The following is a 19,441-nucleotide window of genomic DNA, read 5'->3' as shown; positions in this document are numbered from 1 at the left end:
CAAGGGCAGCAAAGTAAATGCCTCCGATACCCTAATGTAGCAACGGACTGGCCGCCAGACCCTTAAAAAATCCTAAGGCGCAGTTAAGTGTTCATCCTGTTCCACCACTTCCTTTAAGGTTCCCTGCTGCATGGACTGATAATGTTTACTATAGGTGCTTATTTGTTTGCAAGACCCAGTGATTGGTCGATGTTTAGATGGAAGTTGTTGTACTGTACATGAATGTGACGCATACAGTCAAAAGTAAACACAGTGGAGAGAAATCCTATGAAGAGACAGCTCCAACAATGTGAGACCCTGAGCAGTAAATTCAAAGTTTGGTGACTGCCAAATGAGAGGAATTTCAATTCCTGGAAAGACTTCAGATGTCAAACCCTTCCCCAAGGACAAGATTTTCCCATGTGGTGAAGGCCAAGCCCACATGCTTGTCAACAAACCAGGAACATTGCAAATGCCAGAAGAGGAGCGGAAAAAGCTAAAAATGTAAATATTATCTAGAGCTGAAATGAAGGTCAGTGTTAGGGAATAAATAGGCTGATTGGAGGGACACCTTCAGTTTGCTGCTGGAACACCCAAGACACCCTCACCATGAAGCTGCTCGTAGCCGTCCTACTCCTGGCAGGTAATGCAGTCTCCAGCTCTCCTCCTGGCACAGCGCTCGCTTCATGGGGATACTATATCCGTAGGGCATCTCAACTCTACCTTTCTTGGTGATTCACTCCTCTCTGTTTTATAGAAGCCTCCATCTCCGTGTCTGACTCTTGAGTTTACTAGCAGAAGTGTCAGTCAGGCTGCAGAAGCCTCTGGTACAGAAGACCACTTAGTTGGAAAGTGGATGAGTTTATGGATCTGCTGGTTTCACGGCACAGAAGGGTTGAGGCAGCCCAAGGCATCGCCCACCTCCCATGGTCAAACAAGCAAAGGCTGCTACAGCCATTGAGCAGGGTCCACAGACCATCCTTCATCATGAGGAAGGTGCAGCGTCACCAGGGAGATTCCTTTAGGTCATGCCGCGGTCTCATAAGCGAGGTGCACCTAGTTCATGAAGGAGGAGGCGCCTTCACTTTCGACACAGACTCTCAGGAAGCTGCTCTTATAGATTAGAAGCACGGCCTCTCCAGGGTGCAGCTCTCAGCTCATTCGTTCATTAGCTCATTTCACTGTCTTGCCAGTGACATGTTCACAGTGCATGGCACAATCTCACCAGTGAGGTGTCCTTAACTCATGGCATAGTCTCACCAGTGAGGTGTCCTTAGCTTATGGCATAGTCTCACCAGTGAGGTGTCCTTAACTCATGGCATAGTCTCACCAGTCAGGTGTCCTTAACTCATGGCATAGTCTTACCAGTGAGGTGACCTTTACTCATGGCACAATCTCACCAGTGAGGTGTCCTTAGCTCATGACATAGTCTCACCAGTGAGGTGTCCTTAACTCATGGCATAGTCTCACCAGTGAGGTGTCCTTAGCATATGGCAAAGTCTCAGCAGTGAGGTGTCCTTAGCTTATGGCATAGTCTCACCAGTGAGGTGTCCTTAACTCATGGCACAATCTCACCAGTGAGGTGTCCTTAGCTCATGGCATAGTCTCACCAGTGAGGTGTCCTTAACTCATGGCATAGTCTCACCAGTGAGGTGTCCGTAACTCATGGCATAGTCTCACCAGTGAGGTGTCCTTTACTCATGGCACAATCTCACCAGTGAGGTGTCCTTAACTTATGGCATAGTCTCACCAGTGAGGTGTCCTTAACTCATGGCATAGTCTCACCAGTGAGGTGTCCTTAACTCATGGCATAGTCTCACCAGTGAGGTGTCCTTTACTCGTGGCACAATCTCACTAGGGAGGTGTCCTTAACTTATGGCATAGTTTCACCAGTGAGGTGTCCTTAACTCATGGCATAGTCTCACCAGTGAGGTGTCCTTAACTCATGGCATAGTCTCACCAGTGAGGTGTCCTTTACTCATGGCACAATCTCACCAGTGAGGTGTCCTTAGCTCATGGCACAGTCTCACCAGTGAGGTGTCCTTAACTCATGGCATAGTCTCACCAGTGAGGTGTCCTTAGCTTATGGCATAGTCTCAGCAGTGAGGTGTCCTTAGCTTATGGCATAGTCTCACCAGTGAGGTGTCCTTAACTCATGGCATAGTCTCACCAGTGAGGTGTCCTTTACTCATGGCACAATCTCACCAGTGAGGTGTCCTTAACCTATGGCATAGTCTCACCAGTGAGGTGTCCTTAACTCATGGCATAGTCTCACCAGTGAGGTGTCCTTAACTCATTGCATAGTCTCACCAGTGAGGTGTCCTTAACTCATGGCATAGTCTCACCAGTGAGGTGTCCTTTACTCATGGCACAATCTCACCAGTGAGGTGTCCTTAACTTATGGCATAGTCTCACCAGTGAGGTGTCCTTAACTCATGGCATAGTCTCACCAGTGAGGTGTCCTTAACTCATGGCATAGTCTCACCTGTGAGGTGTCCTTAACTCATGGCATACTCTCAGCAGTGAGGTGTCCTTAGCTTATGGCATAGTCTCACCAGTGAGGTGTCCTTAACTCATGGCACAATCTCACCAGTGAGGTGTCCTTAGCTCATGGCATAGTCTCACCAGTGAGGTGTCCTTAACTCATGGCATAGTCTCACCAGTGAGGTGTCCTTAGCTTATGGCATAGTCTCAGCAGTGAGGTGTCCTTAGCTTATGGCATAGTCTCACCAGTGAGGTGTCCTTAACTCATGGCATAGTCTCACCAGTGAGGTGTCCTTTACTCATGGCACAGTCTCACCAGTGAGGTGTCCTTAACTCATGGCATAGTCTCATGCATACTCTCACCAGTGAGTTGTCTTTAACTCATGGCATAGTCTCACCAGTGAGGTGTCCTTAACTCATGGCATAGTCTCACCAGTGAGGTGTCCTTAGCTTATGGCATAGTCTCACCAGTGAGGTGTCCTTAACTCATGGCATAGTCTCACCAGTGAGGTGTCCTTAACTCATGGCATAGTCTCACCAGTGAGGTGTCCTTAACTCATGGCATAGTCTCAGCAGTGAGGTGTCCTTAGCTTATGGCATAGTCTCACCAGTGAGGTGTCCTTAACTCATCGCATAGTCTCACCAGTGAGGTGTCCTTAGCTTATGGCATAGTCTCACCAGTGAGGTGTCCTTAACTCATGGTATAGTCTCACCAGTGAGGTGTCCTTAGCTTATGGCATAGTCTCACCAGTGAGGTGTCCTTAGCTTGTGGCATAGTCTCACCAGTGAGGTGTCCTTAACTCATGGCATAGTCTCACCAGTGAGGTGTCCTTAGCTTGTGGCATAGTCTCACCAGTGAGGTGTCCTTAGCTTGTGACATAGTCTCACCAGTGAGGTGTCCTTAGCTTATGGCATAGTCTCAGCAGTGAGGTGTCCTTAGCTTATGGCATAGCCTCACCAGTGAGGTGTCCTTAACTCATGGCACAATCTCACCAGTGAGGTGTCCTTAGCTCATGGCATAGTCTCACCAGTGAGGTGTCCTTAACTCATGGCATAGTCTCACCAGTGAGGTGTCCTTAGTTTATGGCATAGTCTCAGCAGTGAGGTGTCCTTAGCTTATGGCACGGTCTCACCAGTGAGGTGTCCTTTACTCATGGCACAATCTCACCAGTGAGGTGTCCTTAACTTATGGCATAGTCTCACCAGTGAGGTGTCCTTAACTCATGGCATAGTCTCACCAGTGAGGTGTCCTTAACTCATGGCATAGTCTCACCAGTGAGGTGTCCTTAACTCATGGCATAGTCTCACCAGTGAGGTGTCCTTAACTCATGGCATAGTCTCACCAGTGAGGTGTCCTTCGCTTATGGCATAGTCTCACCAGTGAGGTGTCCTTAGCTTATGGCATAGTCTCACCAGTGAGGTGTCCTTAACTCCTGGCATAGTCTCACCAGTGAGGTGTCCTTAACTCATGGCATAGTCTCACCAGTGAGGTGTCCTTAACTCATGGCATAGTCTCACCAGTGAGGTGTCCTTAACTCATGGCATAGTCTCAGAAATGAGGTGTCCTTTGCTTATGGCATAGTCTCACCAGTGAGGTGTCCTTAGCTTATGGCATAGTCTCACCAGTGAGGTGTCCTTAACTCATGGCATAGTCTCACCAGTGAGGTGTCCTTAGCTTATGGCATAGTCTCACCAGTGAGGTGTCCTTAACTCATGGCACAGTCTCACCAGTGAGGTGTCCTTAGCTTGTGGCATAGTCTCACCAGTGAGGTGTCCTTAACTCATGGCATAGTCTCACCAGTGAGGTGTCCTTAACTCATGGCATAGTCTCACCAGTGAGGTGTCCTTTACTCGTGGCACAATCTCACTAGTGAGGTGTCCTTAACTTATGGCATAGTCTCACCAGTGAGGTGTCCTTAACTCATGGCATAGTCTCACCAGTGAGGTGTCCTTAACTCATGGCACAGTCTCACCAGTGAGGTGTCCTTAGCTCATGGCATAGTCTCACCAGTGAGGTGTCCTTAACTCATGGCATAGTCTCACCAGCGAGGTGTCCTTAGCTTATGGCATAGTCTCAGCAGTGAGGTGTCCTTAGCTTATGGCATAGTCTCACCAGTGAGGTGTCCTTAACTCATGGCATAGTCTCACCAGTGAGGTGTCCTTTACTCATGGCACAATCTCACCAGTGAGGTGTCCTTAATTTATGGCATAGTCTCACCAGTGAGGTGTCCTTAACTCATGGCATAGTCTCACCAGTGAGGTGTCCTTAACTCATGGCATAGTCTCACCAGTGAGGTGTCCTTAACTCATGGCATAGTCTCACCAGTGAGGTGTCCTTAACTCATGGCATAGTCTCACCAGTGAGGTGTCCTTAACTCATGGCATAGTCTCACCAGTGAGGTGTCCTTAACTCATGGCATAGTCTCAGCAGTGAGGTGTCCTTAGCTTATGGCATAGTCTCACCAGTGAGGTGTCCTTAGCTTATGGCATAGTCTCACCAGTGAGGTGTCCTTAACTCATGGCATAGTCTCACCAGTGAGGTGTCCTTAGCTTATGGCATAGTCTCACCAGTGACGTGTCCTTAACTCATGGCATAGTCTCACCAGTGAGGTGTCCTTAGCTTATGGCATAGTCTCACCAGTGAGGTGTCCTTAGCTTGTGGCATAGTCTCACCAGTGAGGTGTCCTTAACTCATGGCATAGACTCACCAGTGAGGTGTCCTTAGCTTGTGGCATAATCTCACCAGGGAGGTGTCCTTATCTTGTGGCATAGTCTCACCAGTGAGGTGTCCTTAGCTTGTGGCATAGTCTCACCAGTGAGGTGTCCTTAGCTTATGGCATAGTCTCAGCAGTGAGGTGTCCTTAGCTCGTGGCATAGTCTCACCAGTGAGGTGTCCTTAACTCATGGCACAATCTCACCAGTGAGGTGTCCTTAGCTCATGGCATAGTCTCACCAGTGAGGTGTCCTTAACTCATGGCATAGTCTCACCAGTGAGGTGTCCTTAGCTTATGGCATAGTCTCAGCAGTGAGGTGTCCTTAGCTTATGGCATAGTCTCAGCAGTGAGGTGTCCTTTACTCATGGCACAATCTCACCAGTGAGGTGTCCTTAACTTATGGCATAGTCTCACCAGTGAGGTGTCCTTAACTCATGGCATAGTCTCACCAGTGAGGTGTCCTTAACTCATGGCATAGTCTCACCAGTGAGGTGTCCTTAACTCATGGCATAGTCTCACCAGTGAGGTGTCCTTTACTCATGGCATAGTCTCACCAGTGAGGTGTCCTTTGCTTATGGCATAGTCTCACCAGTGAGGTGCCCTTAGCTTATGGCATAGTCTCACCAGTGAGGTGTCCTTAACTCATGGCATAGTCTCACCAGTGAGGTGTCCTTAACTCATGGCATAGTCTCACCAGTGAGGTGTCCTTAACTCATGGCATAGTCTCACCAGTGAGGTGTCCTTAACTCATGGCATAGTCTCAGCAATGAGGTGTCCTTAGCTTATGGCATAGTCTCACCAGTGAGGTGTCCTTAGCTTATGGCATAGTCTCACCAGTGAGGTGTCCTTAACTCATGGCATAGTCTGACCAGTGAGGTGTCCTTAGCTTATGGCATAGTCTCACCAGTGAGGTGTCCTTAACTCATGGCATAGTCTCACCAGTGAGGTGTCCTTAGTTTATGGCAGAGTCTCACCAGTGAGGTGTCCTTAGCTTGTGGCATAGTCTCACCAGTGAGGTGTCCTTAGAATATGGCATAGTCTCACCAGTGAGGTGTCCTTAACTCATGGCATAGTCTCACCAGTGAGGTGTCCTTAGCTTGTGGCATTGTCTCACCAGTGAGGTGTCCTTAGCTCATGGCATAGTCTCACCAGTGAGGTGTCCTTAACTCATGGCATAGTCTCACCAGTGAGGTGTCCTTAACTCATGGCATAGTCTCACCAGTGAGGTGTCCTTAGCTTGTGGCATAGTCTCACCAGTGAGGTGTCCTTAGCTTGTGACATAGTCTCACCATTGAGGTGTCCTTAGCTTATGGCGTAGTCTCACCAGTGAGGTGTCCTTAACTCATGGCATAGTCTCACCAGTGAGGTGTCCTTAGCTTATGGCATAGTCTCACCAGTGATGTGTCCTTAGCTTGTGGCATAGTCTCACCAGTGAGGTGTCCTTAGCTTGTGGCATAGTCTCACCAGTGAGGTGTCCTTAGATTATGGCATAGTCTCACCAGTGAGGTGTCCTTAACTCATGGCATAGTCTCACCAGTGAGGTGTCCTTAGCTTGTGGCATAGTCTCACCAGTGAGGTGTCCTTAGCTCATGGCATAGTCTCACCAGTGAGGTGTCCTTAACTCATGGCATAGTCTCACCAGTGAGGTGTCCTTAACTCATGGCATAGTCTCACCAGTGAGGTGTCCTTAGCTTGTGGCATAGTCTCACCAGTGAGGTGTCCTTAGCTTGTGACATAGTCTCACCATTGAGGTGTCCTTAGCTTATGGCGTAGTCTCACCAGTGAGGTGTCCTTAACTCATGGCATAGTCTCACCAGTGAGGTGTCCTTAGCTTATGGCATAGTCTCACCAGTGATGTGTCCTTAGCTTGTGGCATAGTCTCACCAGTGAGGTGTCCTTAGCTTGTGGCATAGTCTCACCAGTGAGGTGTCCTTAGATTATGGCATAGTCTCACCAGTGAGGTGTCCTTAACTCATGGCATAGTCTCACCAGTGAGGTGTCCTTAGCTTGTGGCATAGTCTCACCAGTGAGGTGTCCTTAGCTCATGGCATAGTCTCACCAGTGAGGTGTCCTTAACTCATGGCATAGTCTCACCAGTGAGGTGTCCTTAACTCGTGGCATAGTCTCACCAGTGAGGTGTCCTTAGCTTGTGGCATAGTCTCACCAGTGAGGTGTCCTTAGCTTGTGGCATAGTCTCACCAGTGAGGTGTCCTTAACTCATGGCATAGTCTCACCAGTGAGGTGTCCTTAGCTTATGGCATAGTCTCACCAGTGAGGTGTCCTTAACTCATGGCATAGTCTCACCAGTGAGGTGTCCTTAGCTTATGGCATAGTCTCACCAGTGAGGTGTCCTTAGCTTGTGGCATAGTCTCACCAGTGAGGTGTCCTTAGCTTGTGGCATAGTCTCACCAGTGAGGTGTCCTTAGATTATGGCATAGTCTCACCAGTGAGGTGTCCTTAGCTTGTGGCATAGTCTCACCAGTGAGGTGTCCTTAGATTATGGCATAGTCTCACCAGTGAGGTGTCCTTAACTCATGGCATAGTCTCACCAGTGAGGTGTCCTTAGCTTGTGGCATAGTCTCACCAGTGAGGTGTCCTTAGCTCATGGCATAGTCTCACCAGTGAGGTGTCCTTAACTCATGGCATAGTCTCACCAGTGAGGTGTCTTTAACTCATGGCATAGTCTCACCAGTGAGGTGTCTTTAGCTTGTGGCATAGTCTCACCAGTGAGGTGTCCTTACCTTGTGGCATAGTCTCACCAGTGAGGTGTCTTTAACTCATGGCATAGTCTCACCAGTGAGGTGTCCTTAGCTTGTGGCATAGTCTCACCAGTGAGGTGTCCTTACCTTGTGGCATAGTCTCACCAGTGAGGTGTCCTTAACTCATGGCATAGTCTCACCAGTGAGGTGTTTTAGTTCATAATACAGTCTTACTAGGGAGACACCATTATAGTTTCAGAGCACAGTGGGGCAAATTTACAAAGAAATGGTGCAGCACGGTGCCGCAAGCAGTTTAGCAGCGCCGTGCTGTGTCATTTAAAAAACACAGGGATGCACTATATTCACAAGAATATGACGCACCCCTGTATTTTCCCTTACTCTGGTGCCAAAAATATCTGCCTAGCCCGAACACAGACACCCTTGCATCATGAGCTAACTGAGTGTAATGGAGGCCTGTAAAAATGGGTTAATAAAACATGTGCCCCTGTGTGCAAGACTGAATTACACTCACTAACCCTGCAGATCTCTTGTAAAAGAGGGGTCCTCTGATGTTCCACGCATTGAGCACTTTATTGTAGAGGTGCTCCTCACACCTGGAGGCAAACTACACAACAAAAAAGAGAGTATTTCCTGACAGCTCAGTGCCTCCGGAAGATCAAGAGGGTTTGGGTGGAGCTGACCATGCAGACTTGTCCCCAAACATACCAGATCTTAAGTGGCGCTGGCCCATGCCACCATTTCTTGATCCACCTGTAGACTCATATGGCTTTGGCTTTGCACTGTGAGGCCCCCAACTTTAGACTGGTTTACATCTGGCCTTACCTCTGCTGCACTCCCAGGCCTCCACCCTCCTTCCTCGTGCTGCACTCTGAGGTCTACACATTTCCTTTCCTCATGCTGCCGATGACAGGAAGATACCTGACATAAGTCCTGTTCTTTCTCTGCAGTGGCCTCTGCAAAAAATGGCAGCCCAGACCTGAATTCACTATTGAATTTCAGGAACATGATAAAGTGCGCCGTCCCCTCCAGCAACCCTCTCCTGGACTACAACGACTACGGCTGTTTCTGCGGCTACGGAGGCAGCGGGACTCCGCTCGATGATCTAGACAGGTGAGTGAGAGCATCTTCTGCCCTCCAAGAGAGTTACCTTTCTTCTACGTATCTTTTGCCATAGATCGCTCTTGCACCAACTTTATCTCACTATCTCGCCTCCTCTCTTTCTTAGGCATCCTCTCCTTTGCTTATTTCCCTCTGCATCCGCTTTCCTTCTCTTCTCTCACTGTAGTTCTCTCATTGGGATCAGTGCTTCATATGAGCCGGTGGTTTCTGGTGCAGGCCCTGGCACATGATTGTAAACACCAGCACTTCTGATAGACTGCCACAACGTGGCGCTGTCTGTCTAATTTAGAGAGGAGTACAACAGCTGTTTATTAATTCAATACACATCAAACATGACCAATACCTGCGACCGAATACATTCTTATAGCTTTGTGGCCTGGCACAGCCTGAATTATCAGACTTGTAAAAGTGCGATGGTTATTATTGTGTTGGCACTTTCATTGGCAGAGCTGGAAGGGGCAATGGGTGGTGCAAGCTACTCTGACTTCTAGACCTGGCATTTATGTTTTTTTACAAATTAAGCACTGAATGAGATCTGTAGCCAAGTTTGGCATCTGAGGCACCTGGATTATTAGAGAGGAATTGAGACCCTGGCAGGCAGGCAGGCAGGCAGGCAGGCAGGCAGGCAGGCAGGCAGGCAGGCAGGCAGGCAGGCAGGCAGGCAGGCAGGCTGGCAGGCAGGCTGGCAGGCAGGCAGGCAGGCAGGCAGGCAGGCAGGCAGGCTGACAGGCAGGCAGGCTGCCGTCGAGCTGTTGTGACGGCTGAAGTCCTCCTTTCTACCAGCCACGCTGCAGCACATCCACCGTATGAGAGATTCCCAATGGGTCGGACTGGGTTTTGAGAATGACCATTGCTGACTGTTCTGCCGTATCACGCTGGAATGGTGAACCAGTCGGCATGTTTTCCTTTAAAAAAAAAAGAAGTGGGGGCTTTGTTTCTGAAAAGATTTGACGGATATTTTTTCTCAGTTCCTTGGTGACTTTGTTGGTGTGTTCAGTCGCGACCGGCATGACTCGTGGTTGGAGGTGGGGGGGGGGGGGGGGAGTCACGCTGGGAGTGGGGTCACGTGGAGAGGGGGGTCTCGCAGTGGGCTTCATTTGATAAAAATTATATTTAATTAAACTTACCTTTCCGCCAGCGGGGTCTCGCATGTTCTTTGCTCTTCTGCTCTCCAGGCACAGGAAGCAGAAGCAGGCAGCCATCCTCCCCATAGCCAATCACAATGCTGCAAGCAGCGTTGTAATTGGTCGGGACGCCGCCCAGCCAGGGCCTTTTGGGGAGGCCTTTTTCTCCATGTAGGTTGCATTGCAGCCTTCATGGAGAAGGGCAGAGTGCGAATAACTAGTTTGGACGACCCCAGGGGGCTGAACAAACAGCCTTTGCACACTCGGGAATGGGCAGGCACACCGCTCCTCCCCTGCTCTCAGAGCTGCCCAGCCCGCCTGCAACCAAACATAAAATGGTAATAACTGAAAGTTATTACCATTTTATGTTTCTGCTTTTCGCACTGCTAGAAAGCAGTGGGGCGACGCTCCTCCGCCCTAGTTGAGGAGCCGCCGCTGGGTGTGTTGTTTGCTTTGGACTGCCACACCCTGCATTGCAAAGCTCTACAAAGTGGTCTCGGGTAGTAAAACACAGCACCAGAAGCCCCATCGTAAATAGGGGAAATTTCCAATGCCTTTCAGCAGTGGCCCTGTGGCAGCTGGCCACCTCTGAAAGGGTTTATGGTAACAGAACTAGCTGAGACTTCACCATCAGAAACGAAGGGGTTCCCCCACCTCTATATGATATGGGACATTTCCTGTGATTTTTGGCAGATGGTCTGAGACCGCCCTGCTCTCAAGAGTAACCTAAGCCCAAATCTATTACCATTTTACACAGGAGATATGCAATGAAATACAAAAGATAGCAGATATACTCACTTGACATTTTGAAGGTGTTTGTTTCTTCTTTTAGTCTATTGACAAAAGCAAGAGTGATATAAGAACTTTAAATAGAAAGACACAGAGGCAGTTCTGCGGGTTCAGCCAGAAGGGGTGAGTCGACTACTTGAAATGTATCAGACTTGCCCAGAACTGTCGAAGTTCTACTTCAAAATGAAGCCAAGTCCTCCATTTTTATTTTAAAGAAAGGAGATTGTTTTTCTAAAGTAAAGAACACACAATATTTCATACTTTTTTCCTAATGTGAATTTCTGCAATTAGCATTTGCAGATTGAATTTTCCATCTTGAGATCCTAGCATTGCTCATTCCACTGAGATTTTGTCACATTTCCTAAAATACATAGCAAACTGATATCCAAAAGTTAGTGATTCGTTTTCAAATTGACCTCTATTGATCAAGCCTCTTCCCCACAATAATTTCCCCGAGCAGCCTTGTTGCACTCCCAGCAATAGGCGCTGCTCTGCAAGTGCCGGCGAGGGCATTGGAAACAGCGCTAGATAAGTCTGGTAGGGCTGGATGCGGGAGAGTGCATCACATGTCTCTGTCGTGTCCAAAGAGGGTTCCATTGCCCATTGTGCAGTGAACCTTTCACTGGGCGTAATGGTCCTATACTGATATCTTTTAAGCCAGTGGCGGCTCCTCCACTAAGCAGTGTAAATAAAGGAAAAATAAAATGGTGATAACTAGTTGTTAGCATTTTATTTTTTCCTGCAGCTGCTGCAGCTCTCGGGCCGGCCGAACAGTCATGTGCACTTTGCATGTTCTCCACCCAGGCTGCATTACAGCCTGCATTATCATCAGTAACAGCTTGTAATGCAAGTACCTGTAACCCACAAAAGAAGCAATTGAAATGTGGAAAGTGCCCCAGAATCAACTGTACTTGTAAGGAAAGCCAGAGGGAAATAGAACAAAAGTTCATGGCAGAGCTCGATAATGATCTGTCCACGGTCAAAGGTGATAAAATACCCATTCTGCCCAAAACCATGGCACAAACTTCACCTAAAATTAGCACTTCCCAAAACCAAGCCTAAAGTTGGCACTTTCCACAACCAAGCCTAAATAAAATAAAATAAAATAAGCACTTCTCTAAAACAAACCCTAAAATTAGCATCCTTCTAGCATGCTTTATGTGAATTGGTTCTCAAGTTTGCATATAAGAGAGCGGCTCTAGTTTGTACCCATAAGCAGTGCTAGAAATGTAGAATGCAGGAGGTCTTCGTAAGAAAAACAAACAACTCTTATCTTCCGATAGAAAGCAGTGGTTAATTTGAGCCTGTGGTTTCTGGTGCTCGCCGCCAGCACTTATTTGTCAATACCAGCACTTATGACAGTCTGCCACATGGTGGCTCTGTTTGTCTGCTTTTCAGATTGAACACAATAGTTGTTTATTCATTCAATATACATTGAACAGACCCCCCAGGATTTTGCAGCTTTGTGTGGCAAATTGTGAGACACAAAAAAGGAAAATGTGTATCCCAAAACCGCAAAATTCACAGTAATATTGATTTGGGCAAAACTGTGCCTGCCACAAAAATACTGCAAGGCCTGTGCTCTGTCACTGCTGGAGACTGTGCTATGTCACAATCTGTAACTTTGCAGAGTCTCCAGCAGCATAAGCATAGTGCCACACAAATTGGAGGATGTCTGATACCAAAGAGAGCAGATTACAATAGGAAACTGGCTTTTTCTGTCATTAGACAACCTGCGTTCCCAGCCATATGCAGGGCAGCAGGGTCTGGGGGGTGGAGGGCAGTGAAGGTTGGCGGCAAAACAAATGCACACAAAAAAAAAGAGGAGATGAGGGTGGGTTAGGGATTGACAAAAGACAGAGCGGACTGAGGGAGAGGAGTGCAGTGGAGGGTGGGGGGAGAGTGCCTTTCAACAGCCTGCAGAGTCCGCAGGGGGCACACTGAAACATGTGATAAGGGCTGCAGGCTAATTTCACAGGAGGGGCTCTGTCCATTTAGTGGCATAGCAGGGGGGGGGGGCCGTCCCAGGCGGCACAAGTTATGGGGACGGCAGCTCCCCACTCTTATCTGCAGCCGTCGCGGGGCTGCCGTTGCAGGAATCGCCAGCACCCCCTGCTCTTACATACAGCTTCTGCGGGGCTGGCAGCCGCAGGGACCGCCATGTGGGGCAACTGTCTAGCTACGCCACTGTGTCCATTTGAAAGGCAGGTGACAGAGAAAGTAAAAACCTCTGCTGACTGCTAGTATGCTGTTCACCTTCCATTCACTGGCTTAGCGAGCGGAAAGCAATTAAAGAGAGGGTGAAGCCCAAGATTTTTTTAATTAACACAAATTTTAGGGCACTTTTGTAAAAATCGTAGGATTTTTACAAAAGTCCCAATTTTGCAGTTTTTTTGAAAATCGCGAAATTGTGATATCCTGGGGGGAGGGTGGGCCTGATTAAAAGTGGGGAGCACCTGCCGCCTAAGCCATTTTTATAGCTTTGGGTGCCTGAAATAGTCTGAATTGTCACGCTTGTAGTTCTGTGATGGTAAGTAGTTGTCATTGGTAGCATTTGCAGGCGGCAATGGGTTGTGCAGGCTGCAGTGGCCTCCTGACGAGGGCCCTTGATGAGGACCCTGACACTTATTTCTTTACTAATTAAGCACTGCAAACTAGGTGGCTTCCTCTCTTCCTCAAATGCTGATCTAAAGGCCAAGAATGTTGTAGAAAATTCAATACTGATCTGGGTTGAATCCAATGGATCCCAAAGAGAGGAAGGAGTAGGCAGCCCGAAAGTGTGCACCCATTATCTCATTGCCTCTTCTGGGGTGTAAGTTTAATTTCATTCAGATAGTTGAAACAAAACAAATGAAGTGAAGTTTGTGAATAGATCCCAAAGTATGCAAATTTATTAGCTTGATATACTGAAAAAATAGCATGTATGCAAGCCTCCTCCTCCTAGATTGTACGCCATTGGTCAATAGGAATCAATCTTCCTGTATAGATTAGAATATCTCTAATCTTGAAGAGAGCTTAACACTGTTGTAATTCAGTCTCTTGAGTGTAACTTGGTCATTTTGTGACCTATCCTGGATAGGTCACAAAAGGGTTTTCGGCCCAGTCATAGCACTGAATCTGCACTACTTGCAGTCACAGAGCAGCTACGGGCCACTCTGGATGAGGGCAAAACCTTGGCACTGATTTTGTTTGACCTCAGTGCAGCATTTGATACGGTCTCCCATAAAATTCTGTTACAACGGTTAGAGGAGATCGGGGTGAAGGGCAAGGTGCTGGCCTGGTTTGCGTCTTTTCTGACCGATCGTTCCTTTCAGATCTCTGCTACTCTTTCTTTTCCAGCGTCCACCCTCTCGGATGCGGTGTTCCCCAGGGTTCTGTCCTAAGCCCCACCCTATTCAATGTTTATGTCCGCCCCCTGCAACATTTGGGACACTTTCTGCCCCTGTCCACTGGCACAGCAAATTGCGTTTGCAATACATTATAATGTTGTCTTCGCTACTAAATCATTTTCTTTTTCAACGTTTCTTCACTCCATTTTTTCACTCTTGTGTTCGTGAACTTTTTAATCCGCATGCAAGGAATTGTGGCATTTTTCCAGATTTCTAATGCTCCTGTTGGGCCATCCGTACCTCTCATCAAGAACACGACTTAAGCCAAATTTGTCGATAGCAGTTTAATCAAACCCAATGCATTTCAGGCCTAACATGGCCCTTCGTCAGGGGAAACTGTAAATAACAATTATTCCATAATTAAAATTCCATAACACCAATGTATACATGTGCATCTTAATTTTACAAGTTTTCTTCATGTCCCATACCAACAGTTCATGACCTTTTTCAATGTGTTTTAAACATTACTTGATACTAGCATCCCTTCAGTCCCTCTATCCTCGGCTCGGTCTCTTCACCTCTCCCTTAACGTGATAAACATTAATTACACACGGTGATCCAATGCTATACTCCCACCTGTTTGTACTGCCAATCCTGTCCTTCCCTTTAGCTTTCACCCAATACAGCCTTCTTTTACCAATCCACCCATCAGAACATTCGTCTTCAAACTGCCCTTTGCGCACTACACTCCATTTCCTTACTGGTCTATATTTTGCTCACGCCTGCTATTAAACACTTTTGACTGCTCGCTTAGCATCCATCTCCAAAAGTTTTCTCCCAACAAACCTACCCTTTCACCTCCTCCCATCAAAACATCCCTTATCCTGTATTCACTCCTCCCAACTTCCTTACATGTTTTCCTCACATACCTGCTAAAAAACGAACCTCCTTCATTCACCATCCCGAAATATTCTCCATTTGCTTTAGCGCCCGCCTGTATTTAAATCCTTTTCACTCCTCCCATCTGGCGGCCTGCCACCGAGTCTCCAAATGATTATCACCTGCGTCACATTCTAAACTACCGGGCCTCCTCTAAAACTACTGCTCCCGTCATGCATTCACAAGGAGAAAGTATCAGAAACTGAAAACATGTGGCAATGTTGAAACATTTAGAAGCAACTGAAATCATTTTAAAATCATTATAAATTGTATGCAACATGTGTAAATTTCCTTTTTATACTGACACCAAAAATAAACATGCTTCGTAAATTACGATGTACCGCCTTGCATGAGGGTAAAACTCAAGATTCACAACCTGTTATGTTTAATCCATTTTTCTTTGGTGGGTGCTAACCCGGTAGGGCATGACATTGCGTAAGCACTATAGTAGAATGGGTTGCGACACCTATTTTCACCCAGTTCATCCAAAATCTTTGAAAGTCATTACTGACACAGCGTGCTCAATGGTATCGTGCCCAGCCCAACAGACACGTTTATATCAGAACTGCAACATCGATGGGACAACCAATGGTGGCCTATGACCCTGGGTACCCCTCCCCAACCAAAAACCGTGGTTAAGAACTTAGAAGTTCTGCTGGACAGTGCCCTCTCATTTGAAGTCAAGCCAAAATAGTGGCAGGCACTTGCTGCTTGGCCTCTTATGTGGCCTGAAACCCATTCTGGGATTCTTCTACCCTTCCATCCATCAAATGATTGTCCAATCTACTGTACAGTCCCGACTAGACTACTACAATGGGCTCTTACTTAAATAAATCCACGTAAATAAATCCGTGACCAAAAGACTTCAACTGGCCCAGAACACTGCTGCCCATATGCTTTTTGCACTACCTAAGCATTACAATGCTTCAGACCTTCTTTGCCGACTTCACTGGCTGCCAATAGAACAGAGAGTCTATTTTAAGACTCTCTGTACTACGCACAAGATCTTGCATGGCTAAGGCCGGCACATCCTGTACGGGCTGTGCTTACCGTATGTACCGGCTTGAGCCCTGTGCTCCGCAGATCTGCATCTGGCCTGTGTCTCCTGAGTGCGCAGGCAAAGAGCAGGGGGACGTTCTTTCAGGGCCATGGCACCCGTCCTATGGAATTCTATCCCTCTTGCTGCTCGGAGGAATGCAAGACCATTGGGCCATCAGAAAAATTATTAAAACATGTATTTTCTCTAACCTTTAGTTGAAACCTTCCCTGCATGCTCCTGTCAATCTTAGCGCTGGGACGCCCCGTTGCTGGGACAGCCATGTGCTTTACAAGAATTTATAACATATCATAACATAACATCCCGCGATTTGCTATGATCTCGTATGAACAAGTGTTTCTTTCCTTCTCTTACAGATGCTGTTACGTCCATGATGACTGCTACGGTCAAGCTATGAGCCATCCCAGCTGCAGAGGCATCGGTGACAACCCCTACACCGAGAACTACACCTATTCATGCTCTGGGACCAGCATCACCTGCAGCAGTATGTACCCTGGGCTCTGTTTACTGCCCAATTTCTGGTTCTCCGTCACTTAGGGGCATATGTACAAGTAAATGTCGGAGCGCAGAGCTCCGACATTTCTAAAATGCAGGGATGCATCGTATTTCTACAATACAGAGCACCCCTGTATTTTCCCCAGCGCTGGCGCTAAAGTTAGCTGCCAAGCACCTATGTTCAAGGGTGCCTGCGTTGCAGGGAATGATTGTTTATGTGTAGGAAGTTGTACCTTAATGCACATAAACAATCAATAATGGCGATTTGTTATCTATGTGTGCGGCACAATGCAGCATACATAGAAGCTGCAAATCCTCATTATTTAATGATTGTTTATGTGCAGGAAGGTATATTGCAAAAACGAGGAGAAATAAAAGTATTTTCCTCGTTGCACCATTCTAACGCCGGCTCCTGCATGGCATTAGCTTTTGCCACTGCCTCAGATTTACACATTCTTGTAAATCTGGGGCAGCGTCAAAAACCAATGGGTGTTGCGGGGGAACGCCCACAGCAACACCCACTGAACGCCCTTTTCACGCAGATACCTGCTTGAAATGGTACCATAATTATAAATCAGCGTTAAGTCACAAAAAGTGGCTTAACAACACTTTGTAAATATGGGCAGGGAACTGCGCCACAGGAACGTTGCTAAAAGTGACGTTCTGTGGAGCAATGCCTTTGTAAATATGCCCCTCAGTCTCAATCAGTACTAGGTTCTTTCTCTCTCTCTCTCTCTCTAACTCTCCCTTTCAGTGACAATGTGTACACCTGAATTAGACACACCACAGTAGAATGCCACAAAAGCTGATTCAAGGTACTTTGAGTGGGATCACAGTGTGACAAGGGGGGCAGTTAAACAGGAAAGATCCGGCAAGTATAATAAACACTCCGATGGGTAAATAAACACAAAGGGCCCCATTACCAGAGGAACAGGATTTCTGGCCAGAGATTCACCTATAAACCGCCCTGTAATTGGGAAAAACATGCAAATGAACGTATGGTACTAGTACATCATATAGAAATATTACTGGTTTTAGGCTCAAAAACGTATAAGTGTGCCATAATTGGGCCAGCTGCGTGTGGTCACTGATAATGGGAACCTAAGCATTGCTAAACACTTTTTTTAACTTTATTTATTGAGTTTTATAGCATCATAAACATATTACCATATTCATTTGTCTACATCCATAATACAGCTCCTCATTTACACACTTTACACTTCGTGACGCTTATTGCTTTAGAATAGGTGACTTCTACATACAGTGACATTTTACAATGACGGGGTATCAGTGACAGGTAAGAAAGTATTGCTAAACATTAAGAGCATATTTACAAGAAAGTGACACAGCGTGGCACTGCAAGCCATTTGGCTGTGCCGTGCTGCGTCACTTACAAAGCACTGGTATGCATCATATTTACAACAATATGTCACATCCCTGTACTTTCCTCTAGGCTGGCGTGCAATAGGCTGCCATGTGTCAATGCAGGCACCTTTGCGTCATGGTGCAAGGGTGTCTGCGTTTTAGGGGAGATTGTTTTTGTGTAGGAAGGGACGCCTTCCTACACAAAAACAATCTTGTGAGGTGTTTTCCTCTATCTATGTATGCTGCAAACAAGGATGGAGAACAGAACCGTCCAGTTGTCCTGGGTTCAGCATAACTGTGCCTAGTAAAATTCACAATAGCTAGGTGCATGGTGGACCCTGGCCAGGTTGTACACTCTTTGAAGGGGGGGATTAAAACTTCCAGCAGTAAGCAGCAGCCATGCAAGCAAACTCTGTAAAGTCTTGAAAGTCGGAAGAGTGTAATATTCAGGTCTGGACCCCTGAGTCAAGTCCAGAGATCTTTTTGTTCTGGCACAGGCCAACAACAGTCCCAATGTCCCTCACATGCACCCTATTCTCCCAAGGTTTCCTGCTTTCTCAGATAAGACACAACTTTTAACAAAAACTTCTCTTCTTTCTCCAGGTAAAAACAACCCTTGCGAGGCATTTATCTGTGAGTGCGACCGAGCTGCCGCCATCTGCTTCTCCAAGTCTAAGTACAACCCCGAGTACAAGAACGTGGATGTAAAAAAATACTGCAAATAAGGTCTATCGAGGAGCAGGACCTGCCTGAGAAAATGCCCCTTATGCCTCAAGGCTCATGACTTGTCTAAGCAATGGGGCCACCATATTCCAGAACAGCCTATGATTTATCCAGTAGCTGGAGTAAGACTGCCATCCATTGATGGAGCTGTGTTCACATGCTTCAGCTGGTAACTTACAAAAACTCTCCACCAGAATATGGTTTTGTTCTTTTCTGTTCATCGTATGTCCATACAACTGCATTACTGGAGCCAATGATCCTTTATTTAACGTATTTGCATGCTTGCACATTCAATAAACATGTTTCACAACTTTCGCTCAATGTCATTGATTTGTTGCTCTGCGTCTACGTGAACCTCTACGGGCATCCACAGAAGCAAATCATGCAAACGCTTTCATCGACAGACACGAGTGCAATGGACTTATGGTAAGCTTCGCATGCACAAGTGTACTCGATAGTGATACCCAGGCACAAGCCGGGGGTGATGAGGTACAGTCAAGTGAGGGTGTTGGAGGAGTAGTGGTCCATGAGCTGGACATGATCTTGTCTGAGCATGACATGGGTTGGCCGAGGATGAAGGTAGGTATTGTTTATATTTGTAGAT

At 47.0% G+C, this 19,441-nt stretch overlaps 1 protein-coding gene across 1 annotated transcript; it reads left to right on the top strand.

Annotated features, from left to right (window-relative positions):
* The first annotated feature begins 483 nt into the window (after window positions 1-483).
* LOC146783516 (phospholipase A2, minor isoenzyme-like) lies at window positions 484-19,152 on the top strand. The gene is made up of 4 exons (XM_085636399.1): window positions 484-622; window positions 8,845-9,007; window positions 16,611-16,738; window positions 18,718-19,152. Exons 1-4 carry the CDS (start codon window positions 589-591, stop codon window positions 18,837-18,839), a joined length of 447 nt encoding a protein of 148 aa, XP_085492525.1. The 5' UTR covers window positions 484-588; the 3' UTR covers window positions 18,840-19,152.
* Window positions 19,153-19,441: the final 289 nt, after the last annotated feature.

This window comes from Triturus cristatus, chromosome 11 (assembly GCF_964204655.1).
Source record: "Triturus cristatus chromosome 11, aTriCri1.1, whole genome shotgun sequence".
NCBI classification, from domain to species: domain Eukaryota; kingdom Metazoa; phylum Chordata; class Amphibia; order Caudata; family Salamandridae; genus Triturus; species Triturus cristatus.
The sequence above is the reverse complement of the archived record's forward strand: the minus strand, read 5'-3'. Positions and strand labels throughout refer to the sequence as shown.